The sequence below is a fragment of the Rhinopithecus bieti genome, unplaced genomic scaffold, assembly GCF_001698545.2.
Source record: "Rhinopithecus bieti isolate Rb0 unplaced genomic scaffold, ASM169854v2 scaffold_29378, whole genome shotgun sequence".
Taxonomy (NCBI): Eukaryota; Metazoa; Chordata; class Mammalia; order Primates; family Cercopithecidae; genus Rhinopithecus; species Rhinopithecus bieti.
Window position 1 is genome coordinate 998,115 of NW_016813019.1, and position 13,730 is coordinate 1,011,844.

Sequence of the window (13,730 nt, forward strand, 5' to 3'; positions counted from 1 at the left end):
TTTGAGGCGGAGTCTCACTCTGTCTCCCAGGCTGGAGCGCAGTGGTGCAATCTCCGCTCACTGCAAGCTCCACCTCCCGGGTTCACGCCATTCTCCTGCCTCAGCTTCCCAAGTAGCTGGGACTACAGGCGCCTGCCACCACGCCCGGCTAATTTTTTGTATTTTTAGTAAAGATGGGGTTTCACCGTGTTACCTAGGATAGTCTTGATCTCATGACCTCGTAATCTGACCGCCTTAGCCTCCCAAAGTGCTGGGATTACAGGCGTGAGCCAACCTGACCGACGAAGTGATTTTTAGGCAGGGACTTGAGGGCTGAAACAGGAGTTAGCCAGTAGAAGGCGTAGGAGAAGAGGAGTCCAGGCAAATAAATAGTCATACTGAAACAAGGAGATGTGGAGTTCGAAATGAGCCAGCAGAGGTAGGGGAGTGCCTGAATCACATGACCTTTTAATCTTGTAAATCAGAACCTTCGTGGTCTCAGTGCCTTTGCACAAAGGTGTTCTTTTCATCTGAAGTGCTCTTATTTGCCTGGAAATTTCTTTCTTTTTTTTTTTTTTTTTGAGGCGGAGTCTCGCTCTGTCGCCCAGGCTGGAGTGCAGTGGCCGATCTCGGCTCACTGCAAACTCCGCCTCCCGGGTTCACGCCATTCTCCCGCCTCAGCCTCCTGAGTAGCTGGGACTACAGGCGCCTGCCACCTCGTCCGGCTAGTTTTTTGTATTTTTTAGTAGAGACGGGGTTTCATTGCGTTAGCCAGGACAGTCTCGATCTCCTGACCTCGTGATCCGCCCGTCTCGGCCTCCCAAAGTGCTGGGATTACAGGGTTGAGCCACTGCGCCTGGCCTGCCTGGAAATTTCTACTCAGACGTAAACATTCAATCAAATGTCATCTTCCTTGAAAAGCGTTCCTCCTATCCCTAAGGGAGTTTGCTACTGCAGCTTCCCTGCTCCACAGGGTATATCTAAGGGGGGACCTTACCTCACACTAGACTGGAGCTCTTTGAGAGCAGGAACCCAGTCTCACCTACTCAATGCCCCTAATGCCCAGCATAGTTACCAGCATAAAGAAAATTTCTGAGAATATTCAGAGTGAGAAAAGCTGGCAGGGGAAACGCTACAAGTTAACAAGAACTGTTTCAAGTACTTTATATTTAATAATTCATTAATTTCCCACAAAACTTTTTGAGGTGGCTACCATTAGTCTTCTCATCATCCCGGGCGGAACTGGGATTCTAACTCGGGCAGTCTGGCTCCAGCACCTGTGCTCTTCACCACCTATACTTACTCTTGATGATAATAATGACTTATAATAATGGTTAACATTTACGAGGTACCGGGCGCTGTGCTAAGCTTTTTATTTGTCGCCGCTTCGGTTAATACGGATAACCATTATCAGCCATCTTGCAGATGGAAAAACTAAGGCAAGTCAGGACGTCCGGCTTCCAGGCACCCGCCTTTAAAACGTGCAATACCATCTGGCTTCCAGAAAAGCCCAACAGACGTGAGATGAGGCCGACTGCCTGAACTAGTTCATTGGGAAGGGGATGAGGGTAAAAGCCTTTCTCGTTTCCTCATTTTAACGACGCAGAAAGGTACCTGTGGGGATTATCCCATCTTAGGGCAGATGAGGAAGCCGAGGTTCGGGGCGCGGAGTCCCAGAGGAGAACTCCGACCGCGGCTCGGACTTAGAGATTAGGCCGCAGGGGAGCGGGGCCTCAAGAGACCACGACCACTGCTCCACTAACTCACCGAGAAGCCGTCACCGCCCGTCGTTTTCGACTTTCCCGCCATGCCCGACGCCACCGAGGCGCGCCGTGACGTGACGTCAACTTCCGCGCCGGAAGTGGAATGCCAGGCCGCCCCCCTGAAGGCAGTAGGCTGGGCTCACAGCTGCAGCCCAGTTCTGGGCTAGCCGGGAATAGGGGCTTGAGAAGGCCCGTAGGCGAAGTCAAAGAGAAGCAACTGCGCCCCGGTGAAGAGAAGCTCGCCCATCACCGGCTGGCAGGCAGCTTTCAGTGAAGATTGCAGGGCCAGAACTGTTGTTCGACTCCAACATCTGCCTTTGGGTGGTCCTACCCATCGTTATCAGTTTCTTCGTAGGCATGATCCGCCACTACGTGTCCATCCTACTGCAGAGCGACAAGAAGCTCACCCAGGAACAAGTATATGACAGGTCAGCGCCCCCCCTTCACCTGGCTACCTCACACCGCCGTGACCTTGGGCAAGAAAGTGCAGGAGTTGTGTCAATTTGTCTAGGTTCATGTCTCGCCCCCCACTGACAGGGTGACCTTACCCGTTACCTCTGTGTTTCACTTTTGTCTTCTGTGAAATGGAGATCCAATGCTCTCTTTTGTAACCCCAAAATGAAATTCACAGTTAGTGTAGTCTATATACAAGAACTTTTTTTTTGTTGTTGGAGACTGGAGCGTCACTCTGTTGCCCAGCCTGGAGTCCAGTGGTGTCATCTTGGCTAACTGCAATCTCCACCTCCCTACCTCAAGCAATTCTTCTGCCTCAGCCTCTTCAGTAGCTGGGATTACAGGCATGTGCCACCACGCCTGGCTAATTTTTGTATTTTAGTAGAGATGGGGTGTGAGCCATCGCGCCTAGCCAAGAATATTTTCTTAAGAAGGAATGTAACAGCTGGGCACAGTGGTACACGCCTGTAATCCCAGCATTTTGGAAGGCCGAGGCAGTCAGATCTCTTGAAGTCAGGAGTTTGAGACCAGCCTGGCCAACATGGTGAAACCTCATCTCTACTAAAAATACAATAATTAGCCAGGCATAGTGGCACACACCTGTAGTCCCAGCTACTCAGGAGGTTGAGGCAGGACAATTGCTTAAACCCAGGGAGCAGAGGTTGCAGTGAGCGGAGATCGCTCCACTGCGGTCCAGCCTGGGCAACAGAGCAAGACTCCTCAAAACAAAACGATTTGGTGAGATATTCAAAAGTCATGGGACATGGGAAAATTCTTTGTATTATGTGACTGTCCCCAGGACTGAGGGATACTCATCTCTTGCATCATACAAATGACAGTTACATGATTTTTCCCCACAGTTCCATCATTTTAACAATCAAAATTTCCACAGATTACCATAAGTCCCCCTAGAGGGCAGTACCACCCCCATGAAGAACCAACCGCTGCTCTAGAGAAAACTCAATGTCTCTGCTCATAATTGCTCTGTCCCATAAGTGAGGTAGTTGGATTATGCCAGCTCTGATATGGGGCGGTTGAGCCTCATCAAGTTATCATTTGACTTGGGTAAAATGCTGTACACACTGAACCAGCCTAAGTCCAATAAAAAGGTGTGTTTCAGTTGTAAAACTTATTTTTTTCTTTTTTGTTTTTAAAAGACAAGTCTTGCTGTTGCACCCAGGCTGGAGAGCACTGGCACAGTCAAGGCTTACTACAGCCTCAACATCTCAGGCTCAAGGATCCTCCCACCTCAGCCTCTCAAGTAGCTGGGACTATAAGTATGTGCTACCATGTTCAGCTAATCTTTAAATTTTTTGCAAAGATGGGGTGTCCTCTGTTTCCCAGGCTGGTCTCAAACTCCTGGTCTCAAGTGATCCTTCCATCTCAGCCTTCCAAAATGCTGGGATTAGAGGCATGAGCCACTATGCCCAGTGGGGTAAAACATTTTTCTAAATATACTATAAATGTCCATTAGCAGCCTGGCGTGGTGGCTCACACCTGTAATCCCAGCACTTTGAGAGGCCGAGGTGGGCAGATCACAAGGTCAGGAGATCAAGACCATCCTAGCTAACACGGTGAAGCCCCATCTCTACTAAAAATACTGAAAATTAGCTGGGCGTGGTGGCACACACCTGTAACCCCAGCTACTTAGGAGGCTGAGGCAGAAGAATTGCTTGAATCCAGGAGGTGGAGGTTGCTGTGAGCCGGTATCACGCCATTGCACTCCAGCCTGGGCAACAGAGCGAGACTCTCTTTCAAAAAAAAAAAAAATTCTGTTAGTGCCAGGCGTGGGGTCTCATGCCTGTAATCCCAGCACTTTGGGAGGCCAAGGCGGGTGGATCACCTGAGGTCAAGGGTTTGAGCCCAGACTGGCCAACATGGCGAAACCCCGTCTCTACTAAAAATACAAAAATTAGCTTGGCGTAGTGGCATGCACCTGTAATCCCAGCAACTTGGGAAGCTGAGGCAGGAGAACCACTTAAACCTGGGAGGCAGTGGTTGCAGTGAGCAGAGATCGCACCACTGCACTTCAGCCTGGGCAACAGAGTGAGTGAGACTGTCATTAAAAAAAAAAAAAGTCCATTAGCCTGAGTGATCACAAAGTGAATGTTTGGTTTCTTAAATGATTAGGCTTTTGCTGCTTCAAAACTTAACTAAAAATTTTCTGACAGGGTGCAGTGGCTCAGGCATGTAATCCCAGCTCTTTAGGAGGCTGAGACAGGCAGATCACCTGAGGTCAGGAGTTTAAGACCAGCCTGGCCAACATGACGAAACCCCATCTCTACTAAAAATACAAAAAAATTAGCCAGGTGTGGTGATGCGTGCCTCTAGTCCTAGCTACTCTGCAGGCTGAGGCCGGAGAATCTCTTGAACCTGGGAGGCAGAGGTTGCAGTGAGCGGAGAGCATGCCATTGCATATGACATAATCATAGCCCATTGCAGCCTCGAATTCTTGGGCACAACCCTCCTGTCTCAGCCTGCCAAGGAGCTGGGACTACAGGTGCATCAATGCCATTACACCTGCCTAGTTTGTATGTTTTTGTAGAGACAGTGTCTGGCTATGTTGCTCAGGCTGGTCTCAAACTCCTGGCCTCAAGGTATCCTCCTACTTTGGCCTCCCAAAATGCTGGGATTACAGGCATGTGCTATCATGCCTGGACATGATTCTTTTTTTTTTGGCTAAATAATATTCTACTATATAGATATACCAGATTTTAAAATCTATCAATGGATGAACACTTGGATTGTTTCTTTTTGACTATTATGACTATTTTGACTATTATGAATAATGCTGCTATGAGTTTTATGACAGGTTTTATATGAAAACCATACTTTTCATATAAATGTTTCATATAAATGTTTATATGAAACCATATGTTTTCGTATAAAACTTGTACACAAAACTCATAGCAGCATGTTTTCAATTCTCCTGGGCATATACCTAGGAGTAGAATTGCTGAGTCATACCTTAACTCTATGTTTAAATTTTTTTTTTTTCTGGAAACAGGGCCTTGCTTTTTAACCCAGGTTGAAATGTGGTGGTATAATCACAGCTCACTGCAGCCTTGGCCTCCTGGGCTCAAGTGATCCTCCCACTTTAGCCTCCCAAGTAGCTGAGATTACAGGCTTGTGCCATGTAGCCAAGCTAAGTTTTTTTTTGTTTTTGGTGGAGACAGGGTACTGCTTTGTTGCCCAGGCTGGTCTCAAACTCCTGTGCTCAAGTAATCCTCCCCATCAGCCTCCCAAAATGCTGGGATTACAAGCATGAGCCACCACAATGGGCCTATGTTTAACTTTGAGGAGGTGCCAAACTGTTTTCCAAAGTGGCTGCATCATTTTACATCCCCTCTAGCAGTGTATGAGAACTCCAGTCTCCTGACATCCTCACTGATGCTTTTATTGTCTGTATTTTAGCCAAAAATCCTTTTTATATCTTCTTTTTCTTTTTTTCTTTTAAATAGAGACAGGATCTCACCATGTTGCCAAGGCTGTTCTTGAACTCCTGGGTGCTCAGGCAATCCTCCTACCAAGGCCTCCTAAAGTGCTTGGATTACAAGCGTGAGCCATGACACTTAGCCTTATATCTACTTTTTAGTGGATGAAGTGATTTTGATTTGCAGTCTCCTAATGATTAATGATGCTGAGCCTTTTTTTTCTGAAACAGGGTCTCGCTTTCTCACCAAGGCTGAATTGCAGTGGTGCCACCACGGCTCACTGCAGCATCAACCTCCTAGGCTCAAGTGATCTTCCCAGCTCAGTCTCCCAAGTAGCTGAGACTACGGGCACGCACCACCATTCCCAGCTAATTTTTGTATTTTTTTGTAGAAATGGTGTTTCACCATGTTACCCAGGCTGGTCTTGAACTCCTGGGCTCAAGCAATGCACCTGCCTCCATCTCCCAAAGTGCTAAGATTAGAAGCATGACCCAATGCGCCTGGCCAAGCATCTTTTCATGTGTTTATTGGCCACTGTGTATCGTCTTCAGAGAAATATCTACTCAAATTCTTTGCCTATTTTTTAATTGGGTTGTCTTTTTTTTGTTCAGCTGTAAACGTTCTTCATATATTCTTCATATTAGACCCTTGTCAGCTATATGATTTGCTTTTTGACTGAAAACATAATTCCGCTTCCATAGATTCCTATATTCGATGATTTCTTTTTTTTTTTGAGACGGAGTCTTGCTCTGCCGCCCAGGCTGGAGTGCAGTGGCCGGATCTCAGCTCACTGCAAGCTCCACCTCCCGGGTTCACGCCATTCTCCTGTCTCAGCCTCCCGAGTAGCTGGGACTACAGGCGCCCGCCTCGTCGCCCGGCTAGTTTTTTGTATTTTTTAGTAGAGACGGGGTTTCACCGTATTAGCCAGGATGGTCTCGATAAAATCCTGCCCATGATCCGCCCGTCTCGGCCTCCCAAAGTGCTGGGATTACAGGCTTGAGCCACCGCGCCCGGCCAAATTGGAAGTTTTCCTAAGTAGTCTTCTAGTCAGTTTTTTAAAAACGAACATGTGTTGGCCAGGCACGGTGGCTCACGCCTATAATCCCAGCACTTTGGGAGGCCAAAGTGGGTGGACCACTTAAGGTCAGGAGTTTGAGACCAGCCTGGCCAACATGGCAAAACCAATCTCTACAAAAATACAAAAATTAGCTGGACATGGCAGTACATGCCTGTAATCCCAACTACTCAGGAGACTGAAGCAGGCGAATCATTTGAACCCAGGAGGCGGAGGTTGCAATGAGCCGAGATTGTGCCACTGCACTCCAGCCTGGGCGAGGGAACAAGAGTGTCTCAAAAAAAAAAAAAAGCGGGGGCCCAGGCACAGTGGCTCACGCCTATAATCCCAGCACTTTGGGAGGCCGAGGCGGGCGGATCACAAGGTTAGGAGATCAAGACCATCCTGGCTAACATGGTGAAACCCCATCTCTACTAAAAATATAAAAAATTAGCCAGGCGTAGTGGCAGGTGCATGTAGTCCCAGCTACTCCTGGCATGAACCCAGGAGGCGGAGCTTGCAGTGAGCCGAGATCACGCCACTGCACTCCAGCCTGGGCAACAGAGCGAGACTCTGTCTCAAAAAAAAAATAAATGTGTGTCAAATAGTTAATTGAATTCATTAATTAATGAGAGAACTAGCAAGAAGTTACAATCAGTTCAAAGGAGAATTCAAAATCCCACACATATATAGGTCCAGTAAGAATGATGAGATAGGCTGGGTGCGTGGCTCTCACCAGGAATCCCAGCACTTTGGGAGGTCAAGGCAGGAGGATCTCTTGCACCCAGGAGTTTGAGACCAGCCTCGGCAACATAGAGAGAGAGACACATGCATGCGCATGTGCGCGCGCACACACACACACACATACGGCAGGAGGATCTCTTGAGCCCAGGAGTTTGAGACCAGCCTGGACAACATAGTGAGAGAGACACATGCACACACACACACACACCCCTGGGCAACATAGAGAGAGAGACACACACACACATACACACACCCCTGGGCAACATAGTGAGAGACACACACACACAGTTTGAGACCAGCCTGGCCAACATAGTGAGAGGCATGCACGCTGGGAGCAGTGGTAGTATGTGCCCATAATCCCAGCTAGTTGGGAGGATTGCTTGAGCCCAGGAGTTTGAGGCTGCAGTGAGATATGACCATACCAGTGTGTACTCCAGCCTGGGCAACAGCATGAGACCTTGTCTCTAAAAAGAAGAAAAAAAGAGATAAATGTATACATACAAAATTAGGTTTTTTCTCCCGTGGGGATGGGAGGGATGAAATAATCTTCCATCCATAGGACAGAATTAATTTGCACATCTTATGGACCAGAGTCATTTGTACTATATAACGAACTTTTCTTAAAACTTATTTTGAAAACCTAACCAAGTGTTTCAGGAAGCATGAGAATATGTGAGGTTAGAAGCTGAGTGCCGTCATGGTGATGTTTCCGAAATTCAGCCGCTCCAGTGGCGCCATGGGGCATCCTTACCCATTGGGTGGATGTAGCCACCGAGGCTGAAGTGATCGAATCAGTCCAAAGCCACAAAACTTGCGAGCAGCAGAGCGTGGCTTCTAGTCTGTCTTTCCAATAGTCTATTCTTCCCCAGTTCATGCAGTGTTTCCCAAGTGCCCACTGCGTGCCTGGCCCTATGCTGTAACTACAGATTCAGAGATGAACAAAATACCAGAACAAGTTCCATGAGGGCAGGAATTTCTGTGGCCTCCAGCACCTTGGTGAATGCTGACACATAGTAGTTATTTAAATGATTGTAGAATAAATGAAGACACAGGCGATCTCTGTTCACAAAGGGGCTTCTGAGAAATCCTGCCCAGGGTCCCAAGAGTTCTACCAGATCACATGTAGCTAGAACATATCAGACCTTCTTGCTTTCTTAGTTGATCTCCTGCAGACCCAATCTGCAGATGAGGAAACTGAGGCTGTGTGGGTCTGCTTGCCAGAGACAACAGTGGGTGGCAGACTTGAGCCTGGTTCTGTGGCTGAGAGTTCCGTTTTCCTCCTCAGCTGCTTCTTCCAGGATACTACCATCTCATGCCACCTCTTGACCTCAGACTACGACCAATAGTCTGCATATTTCAAAATTATGAACAAGAAGTTTCAGACCAGCTGGGGGCAGTGGCTCACACCTGTAATCCCAGCACTTTGGGAGGCCGAGGTGAATGAATCACCTGAGGTCAGGAGTTCGAGACCAGCCTGGGCAACATGGTGAAACCCCGTCTCTACTAAAAATACAAAAATTAGCCGGGCATGGTGACACACCCCTATAATCCCAGCTACTCGGGAGGCTGAGGCAGGAGAATCACTTGAACCTGGAAGGTGAAGGTTGCAGTGAGCCGAGATCTGGGTGACAGAATAAAACTCTTTGTCTCAAAAAAAAAAAAAAAAAAAGAATAAATTTCAGACCTTAAACTCAGTCCACTTAGGGGAGGTGGGACACTTAGACCTAAACACAGTAGATATGTTGGTATCAAAAAACAATAGCAAGTTGGAATCAGTTTAGTGACTTAGTGGTATCACTAGGTTTTTTTTAATTGTGATAAATATATAGCATAAAATCTATCGTTTGCACCATTTTAAGTGTACAGTTCAGTGGCATTAAGTACGTTCACAATGTTGCGCAGCCATCACCACCATCCATTTCCAGACGTCTTGCATCATCCCAACCAGAAATTCTGTTCCCCTGAAGCTCTAAGTAAGTCTCCATTCCTCCTCCCTCCAGACACTGGTAGCCTCCATTCCATTGTCTTATCAGTTTGCCAATTCTAGTACCACACGGAACTGGAATCAGTCAATACTTATCCTTCATTTCTGGCTTCCTTCACTTCGGATTTTCAAGAGTCATTCATATTGTAGCATGGATCAGAATTTCATTCCTTTTTTTTTTTTTTTGAGATGGAGTCTCACTCTGTCTTCCAGGCTGGAGTGTGGTGGCACGATTTTGGCTCACTGCAACCTCCATCTCCCAGGTTCAAGCAGTTCTCTGCCTCAGCATCGCGAGTAGCTGAGATTACGGGCCCCCACCACCATGCCCAGCTAATTTTTTTGTATTTTTTGAGTAGAGACGTGGTTTCACCATCTTGGCCAGGTTGGTCTTGAACTCGTGACCTCGTGATCCGCCCAACTTGGCCTCCCAAAGTGCTGGTATTACAGGCATGAATACACACACACAGTTTGAGACCAGCCTGGCCAACATAGTGAGAGGCATGCACGCTGGGAGCAGTGGTAGTATGTGCCCATAATCCCAGCTAGTTGGGAGGATTGCTTGAGCCCAGGAGTTTGAGGCTGCAGTGAGATATGACCATACCAGTGTGTACTCCAGCCTGGGCAACAGCATGAGACCTTGTCTCTAAAAAGAAGAAAAAAAGAGATAAATGTATACATACAAAATTAGGTTTTTTCTCCCGTGGGGATGGGAGGGATGAAATAATCTTCCATCCATAGGATGGAAGGTTGGTCAGCTAGGTTGTCAGCCTCAGTTCCTTAATTTGAGAAGTGGGTATACTTCTAAGGTGTAGCCTTGAAGATGTAAAGTATTTTCCTGTGTATATGTGAATAGTTCTAAGTGTCTTTCTGCCCCCCACACCCCAGTCAGACAATAAGTTCACTTATTGAATGAACATTAATAAAAGACTAAAGTTTGAACAACAGCCAGGGAATACTTCTTTGCCTTTTGTTTTCCACTCCCCTATCCCACTTAGGACTAGACACCTCGAGTGACCCTCACATATCTCTTTCAAACAGATTTGATAAGTATTTGATTAAAATTGTCTAGCATTCTTTTTTTTTTTTTTTAGAGACAGCGTCTCACTCTGTCATCCAAGCTACAGTGCAGCGGTGCAATCATGGCTTATTGCTGCCTCGACCTCGTAGACTCAAGTGGTCCTCTTGAGTAGCACAAGTGTGTGCTACTATGCTTGGCTGGTTCTTTAATGTTTTTGTAGAGACAAGGTCTCGCTAGACCAGGCTGATCTCAAACTCCTGGCCTCAAGCCATCCTCCTCGGCCTCCCAAAGTGCTGGAATTATAAGCGTGAGCCGGTGCACCTAGCCAAAGTTGCCTAGCATTCAACCAGCTGCTCTTGAGCCTGCCCCCGCTTCCCCATTTCCCCTACTTTCTAAACATCCAACCCTATGTTAATTGCTTTATGCTATTTCAGCCTCATGACTCTGGGTGGCAGGTGCAATCCCATTTTACCCATAAGGGAGCTGAAGCTCAGAACTAGAGCAGTTTGCTAAAGTTCACCCAGCTAATAAGACTGGATTAGGGCTGGGTGCGGTGGCTCACACCTGTAATCCCAGCACTTTGGGAGGCTGAGGCGGGCGGATCATAAGGTTAGGATATCGAGACCATCCTGGCTAACACGGTGAAATCCTGTCTACTAAAAATACAAAAAATTAGCCAGGTGTGGTGGTGGGCGCCTGTAGTCCCAGCTACTCTGGAGGCTGAGGCAGGAGAATGGTGTGAACCCAAGAGGCGGAGCTTGCAGTGAGCCGAGATAGTGCCACTGCACTCCAGCCTGGGTGACAGAGCGAGAGTCCTTCTCAAAAAAAAAAAAAACAACACTGGATTAGGACTTTGGCCTACCTGATTCAGGTTCAGTTCTCAGTACATGCTCACGCCAGGCATGGATGTCTTCATGTCCAGCACTCTGAACATGAGCTAGACTGCAGGTGACTTGGAAAAGCCTCAAAGTCTAGAACAGAGTGTCTCAAGGGGCAGAGCCACATTATGGAGATCAATCTGGCTGGTCCAAAGTAGTAGTAGAAAAATAGAAGGCCTTGGCCGGGCGCGGTGGCTCAAGCCTGTAATCCCAGCACTTTGGGAGGCCGAGACGGGCGGATCACGAGGTCAGGAGATTGAGACCATCCTGGCTAACACGGTGAAACCCCGTCTCTACTAAAATACAAAAAAACTAGCCGGGCGAGGTGGCGGGCGCCTGTAGTCCCAGCTACTCAGGAGGCTGAGGCAGGAGAATGGCGTAAACCCGGGAGGCGGAGCTTGCAGTGAGCTGAGATCTGGCCACTGCACTCCAGTCCGGGCGACAGAGCGAGACTCCGCCTCAAAAAAAAAAAAAAAAAAAAAAAAGAAAGAAAAATAGAAGGCCTTATGAAATGAGCTGGAGTTTCCCATGAGAAAGTAGGGAGGTTCCGGGCATCTCAGTTAAGGTGGAATTGCAAGTCCTTGCCCTAATCCTGACCTCATCTGCAGCATCTGTTCCTGTTTGCACATCGCTCTAGAATTGATGAAGTGCTTTTAGTGCTACCACCTCAGTGGTATTCAAATGTTATTAATGAAGAAAACAAACATAATGAAACCAATCCCTTCCAGACCAGCATGGGAATAAGGGGTGCAGGGAGGGGTACACTCTTGTTTTGTTCTTATTTATTCATTTTTGAGATGGAGTCTCGCTCTGTTGCCCAGGCTGGAGTGCAGTTGTGCAATCTCAGCTCATTACAACCTCTGTCTCCCAGGTTCAAGCGATTCTCATGCCTCAGCCTCCCAAGTAGCTGAGATTACAGATGTGCACCACCACGCCTGGCTAATTTTTTGTATTTTTTAGTAGAGACAGGGTTTCACCATATTGGCCAGGCTGGTCTCAAACTGCAGACCTCAAGTGACCCACCCACTTCAGCCTCCTAAAGTGCTAGGATTACAGGAATGAGCCACTGAGCCCAGCTTTTTTTGTTTTGTTTTTTGTTTTTTATGTTTTTGAGACAGAGTCTTGCTCTGTCACCCAGGCTGTAGTGCAGTGGCACCATCTCGGCTCACTGCAACCTCCGCCTCCTGGGTTCAAGCAATTCTCCTGCCTCAGGCTCTCAAGTAGCTGGAATTACAGGCACCCACCACCACGCCTGGCTAATTTTTGTATTTTTAGTAGGGACGGGGTTTTACCATGTTAGCCATGCTGGTCTCAAACTCCTGACCTCAGGTGACCCACCCACCATGGCCTCCCAAAATGCTAGGATTACAGGCATGAGCCACTATGCCCAGCCTACTTTGTGGTTTTGATTTGCATGCCCTCTCATTCCACCCAGGGAAGCTCTCCGCTGGGCCCTCTTCAGCATGCAGGCCATGGGCCACATGATGCTTGGCACCTCCTGTTACCTGCAGCAGCTCCTCGATGCTACAGAGGAAGGGCTGCCCCCCAAGGGCAAGGCCTCATTCTTCATCCTGACCTGTCTGAAGATACTGCAGTGAAAGCCCAAGCCCTTGGAAGCTTTCCCCAGTGAAGGACTAGACTGGGGGCCCCACGCTTAACTGGTAGTGCCCACAAGCCTGGCAGCTGTAGAGCCGCTAACCTCCCTCCCCACACCTCCCTCACCACACAGGACCTGAGTGAAGAGGAGGGACTGGAAACCTGGGATGGGTTGGCCAAAGGAGAATCTCAGGCTCCTAGTGTGGCCCAGCTCCTTCCTGCCCAAGGCAGCTTAGCCCACCCAGACTGGTCCTGAAGTGTATCCCTCCATTGGCATGAAGTCTGCCCCTCAGCAATCCGGCCTCGCAGGCTGCACTTTCATGGTGCTGTCTACCTTCTGGCTCCCATCCTGGAACATTCCTGAGTGAATTCTCAAGCACATCAGCATGTGATATTAGGGAGTTTGCAATAAATTGTTGATGCTGATATATCTTCTTTGCCTGTGTTCTTTAGGGGCGGGGTTCTATCTGGAAGGTTGGAGAGGGCTAAAGAAAGAGACAAATCTATTGTCAAACTATTCTCCATAACGTAGGATTACAAATAATAGCAGTTTTTCTACCAAAGGGGGGGAAAAAAAGCTGGGTGCAGTGACAGGTGCCTGCAGTCCCAGCTACTCAGCAGACTGGGGTGGGAGCATCCCTTGAGACCAGGAGTTCAAGGCCAGCCTGGGGCACAACAGCAAGATCCCAGTCTCTTTTAAAAAACAAAATTGCAGTTGATTTTGAAACTAAAGTTGGCTGAATTTGAGACTTGAGCTGACCATGTAATTGATACCATAAGTAAAAATTTCCTAATTAAATTCACCAATCAGAAGAGCTTCAATTGAG

The 13,730-nt window shown here is 47.8% G+C and overlaps 2 protein-coding genes across 2 annotated transcripts in view; one reads left to right on the forward strand and one right to left on the reverse strand.

Annotated features, from left to right (window-relative positions):
• The window catches only part of FANCD2 (FA complementation group D2), a 97,140-nt gene extending 95,316 nt beyond the window's left edge, over positions 1 to 1,824 (reverse strand). Inside the window, 1 exon segment of the mRNA XM_017847452.1 lies at positions 1,747 to 1,824. The gene's annotated coding sequence lies outside the window, so the exon portion shown is untranslated.
• A 15-nt stretch (positions 1,825 to 1,839) lies between these two features.
• On the forward strand, positions 1,840 to 13,330 carry LOC108512281 (cell death activator CIDE-3-like). The gene is made up of 2 exons (XM_017847461.1): positions 1,840 to 2,170; positions 12,743 to 13,330. Exons 1-2 carry the CDS (start codon positions 2,100 to 2,102, stop codon positions 12,903 to 12,905), a joined length of 234 nt encoding a protein of 77 aa, XP_017702950.1. The 5' UTR covers positions 1,840 to 2,099; the 3' UTR covers positions 12,906 to 13,330.
• Positions 13,331 to 13,730: the final 400 nt, after the last annotated feature.

Bases quoted from the DNA above. Each gene is read 5' to 3' on its own strand.
- LOC108512281 (XM_017847461.1), top strand. From the start codon at position 2,100: ATGATCCGCCACTACGTGTCCATCCTACTGCAGAGCGACAAGAAGCTC. The intron at 2,171-12,742 runs GTCAGCGCCCCC...CATTCCACCCAG, and splicing joins CAGGAACAAGTATATGACAG to GGAAGCTCTCCGCTGGGCCC.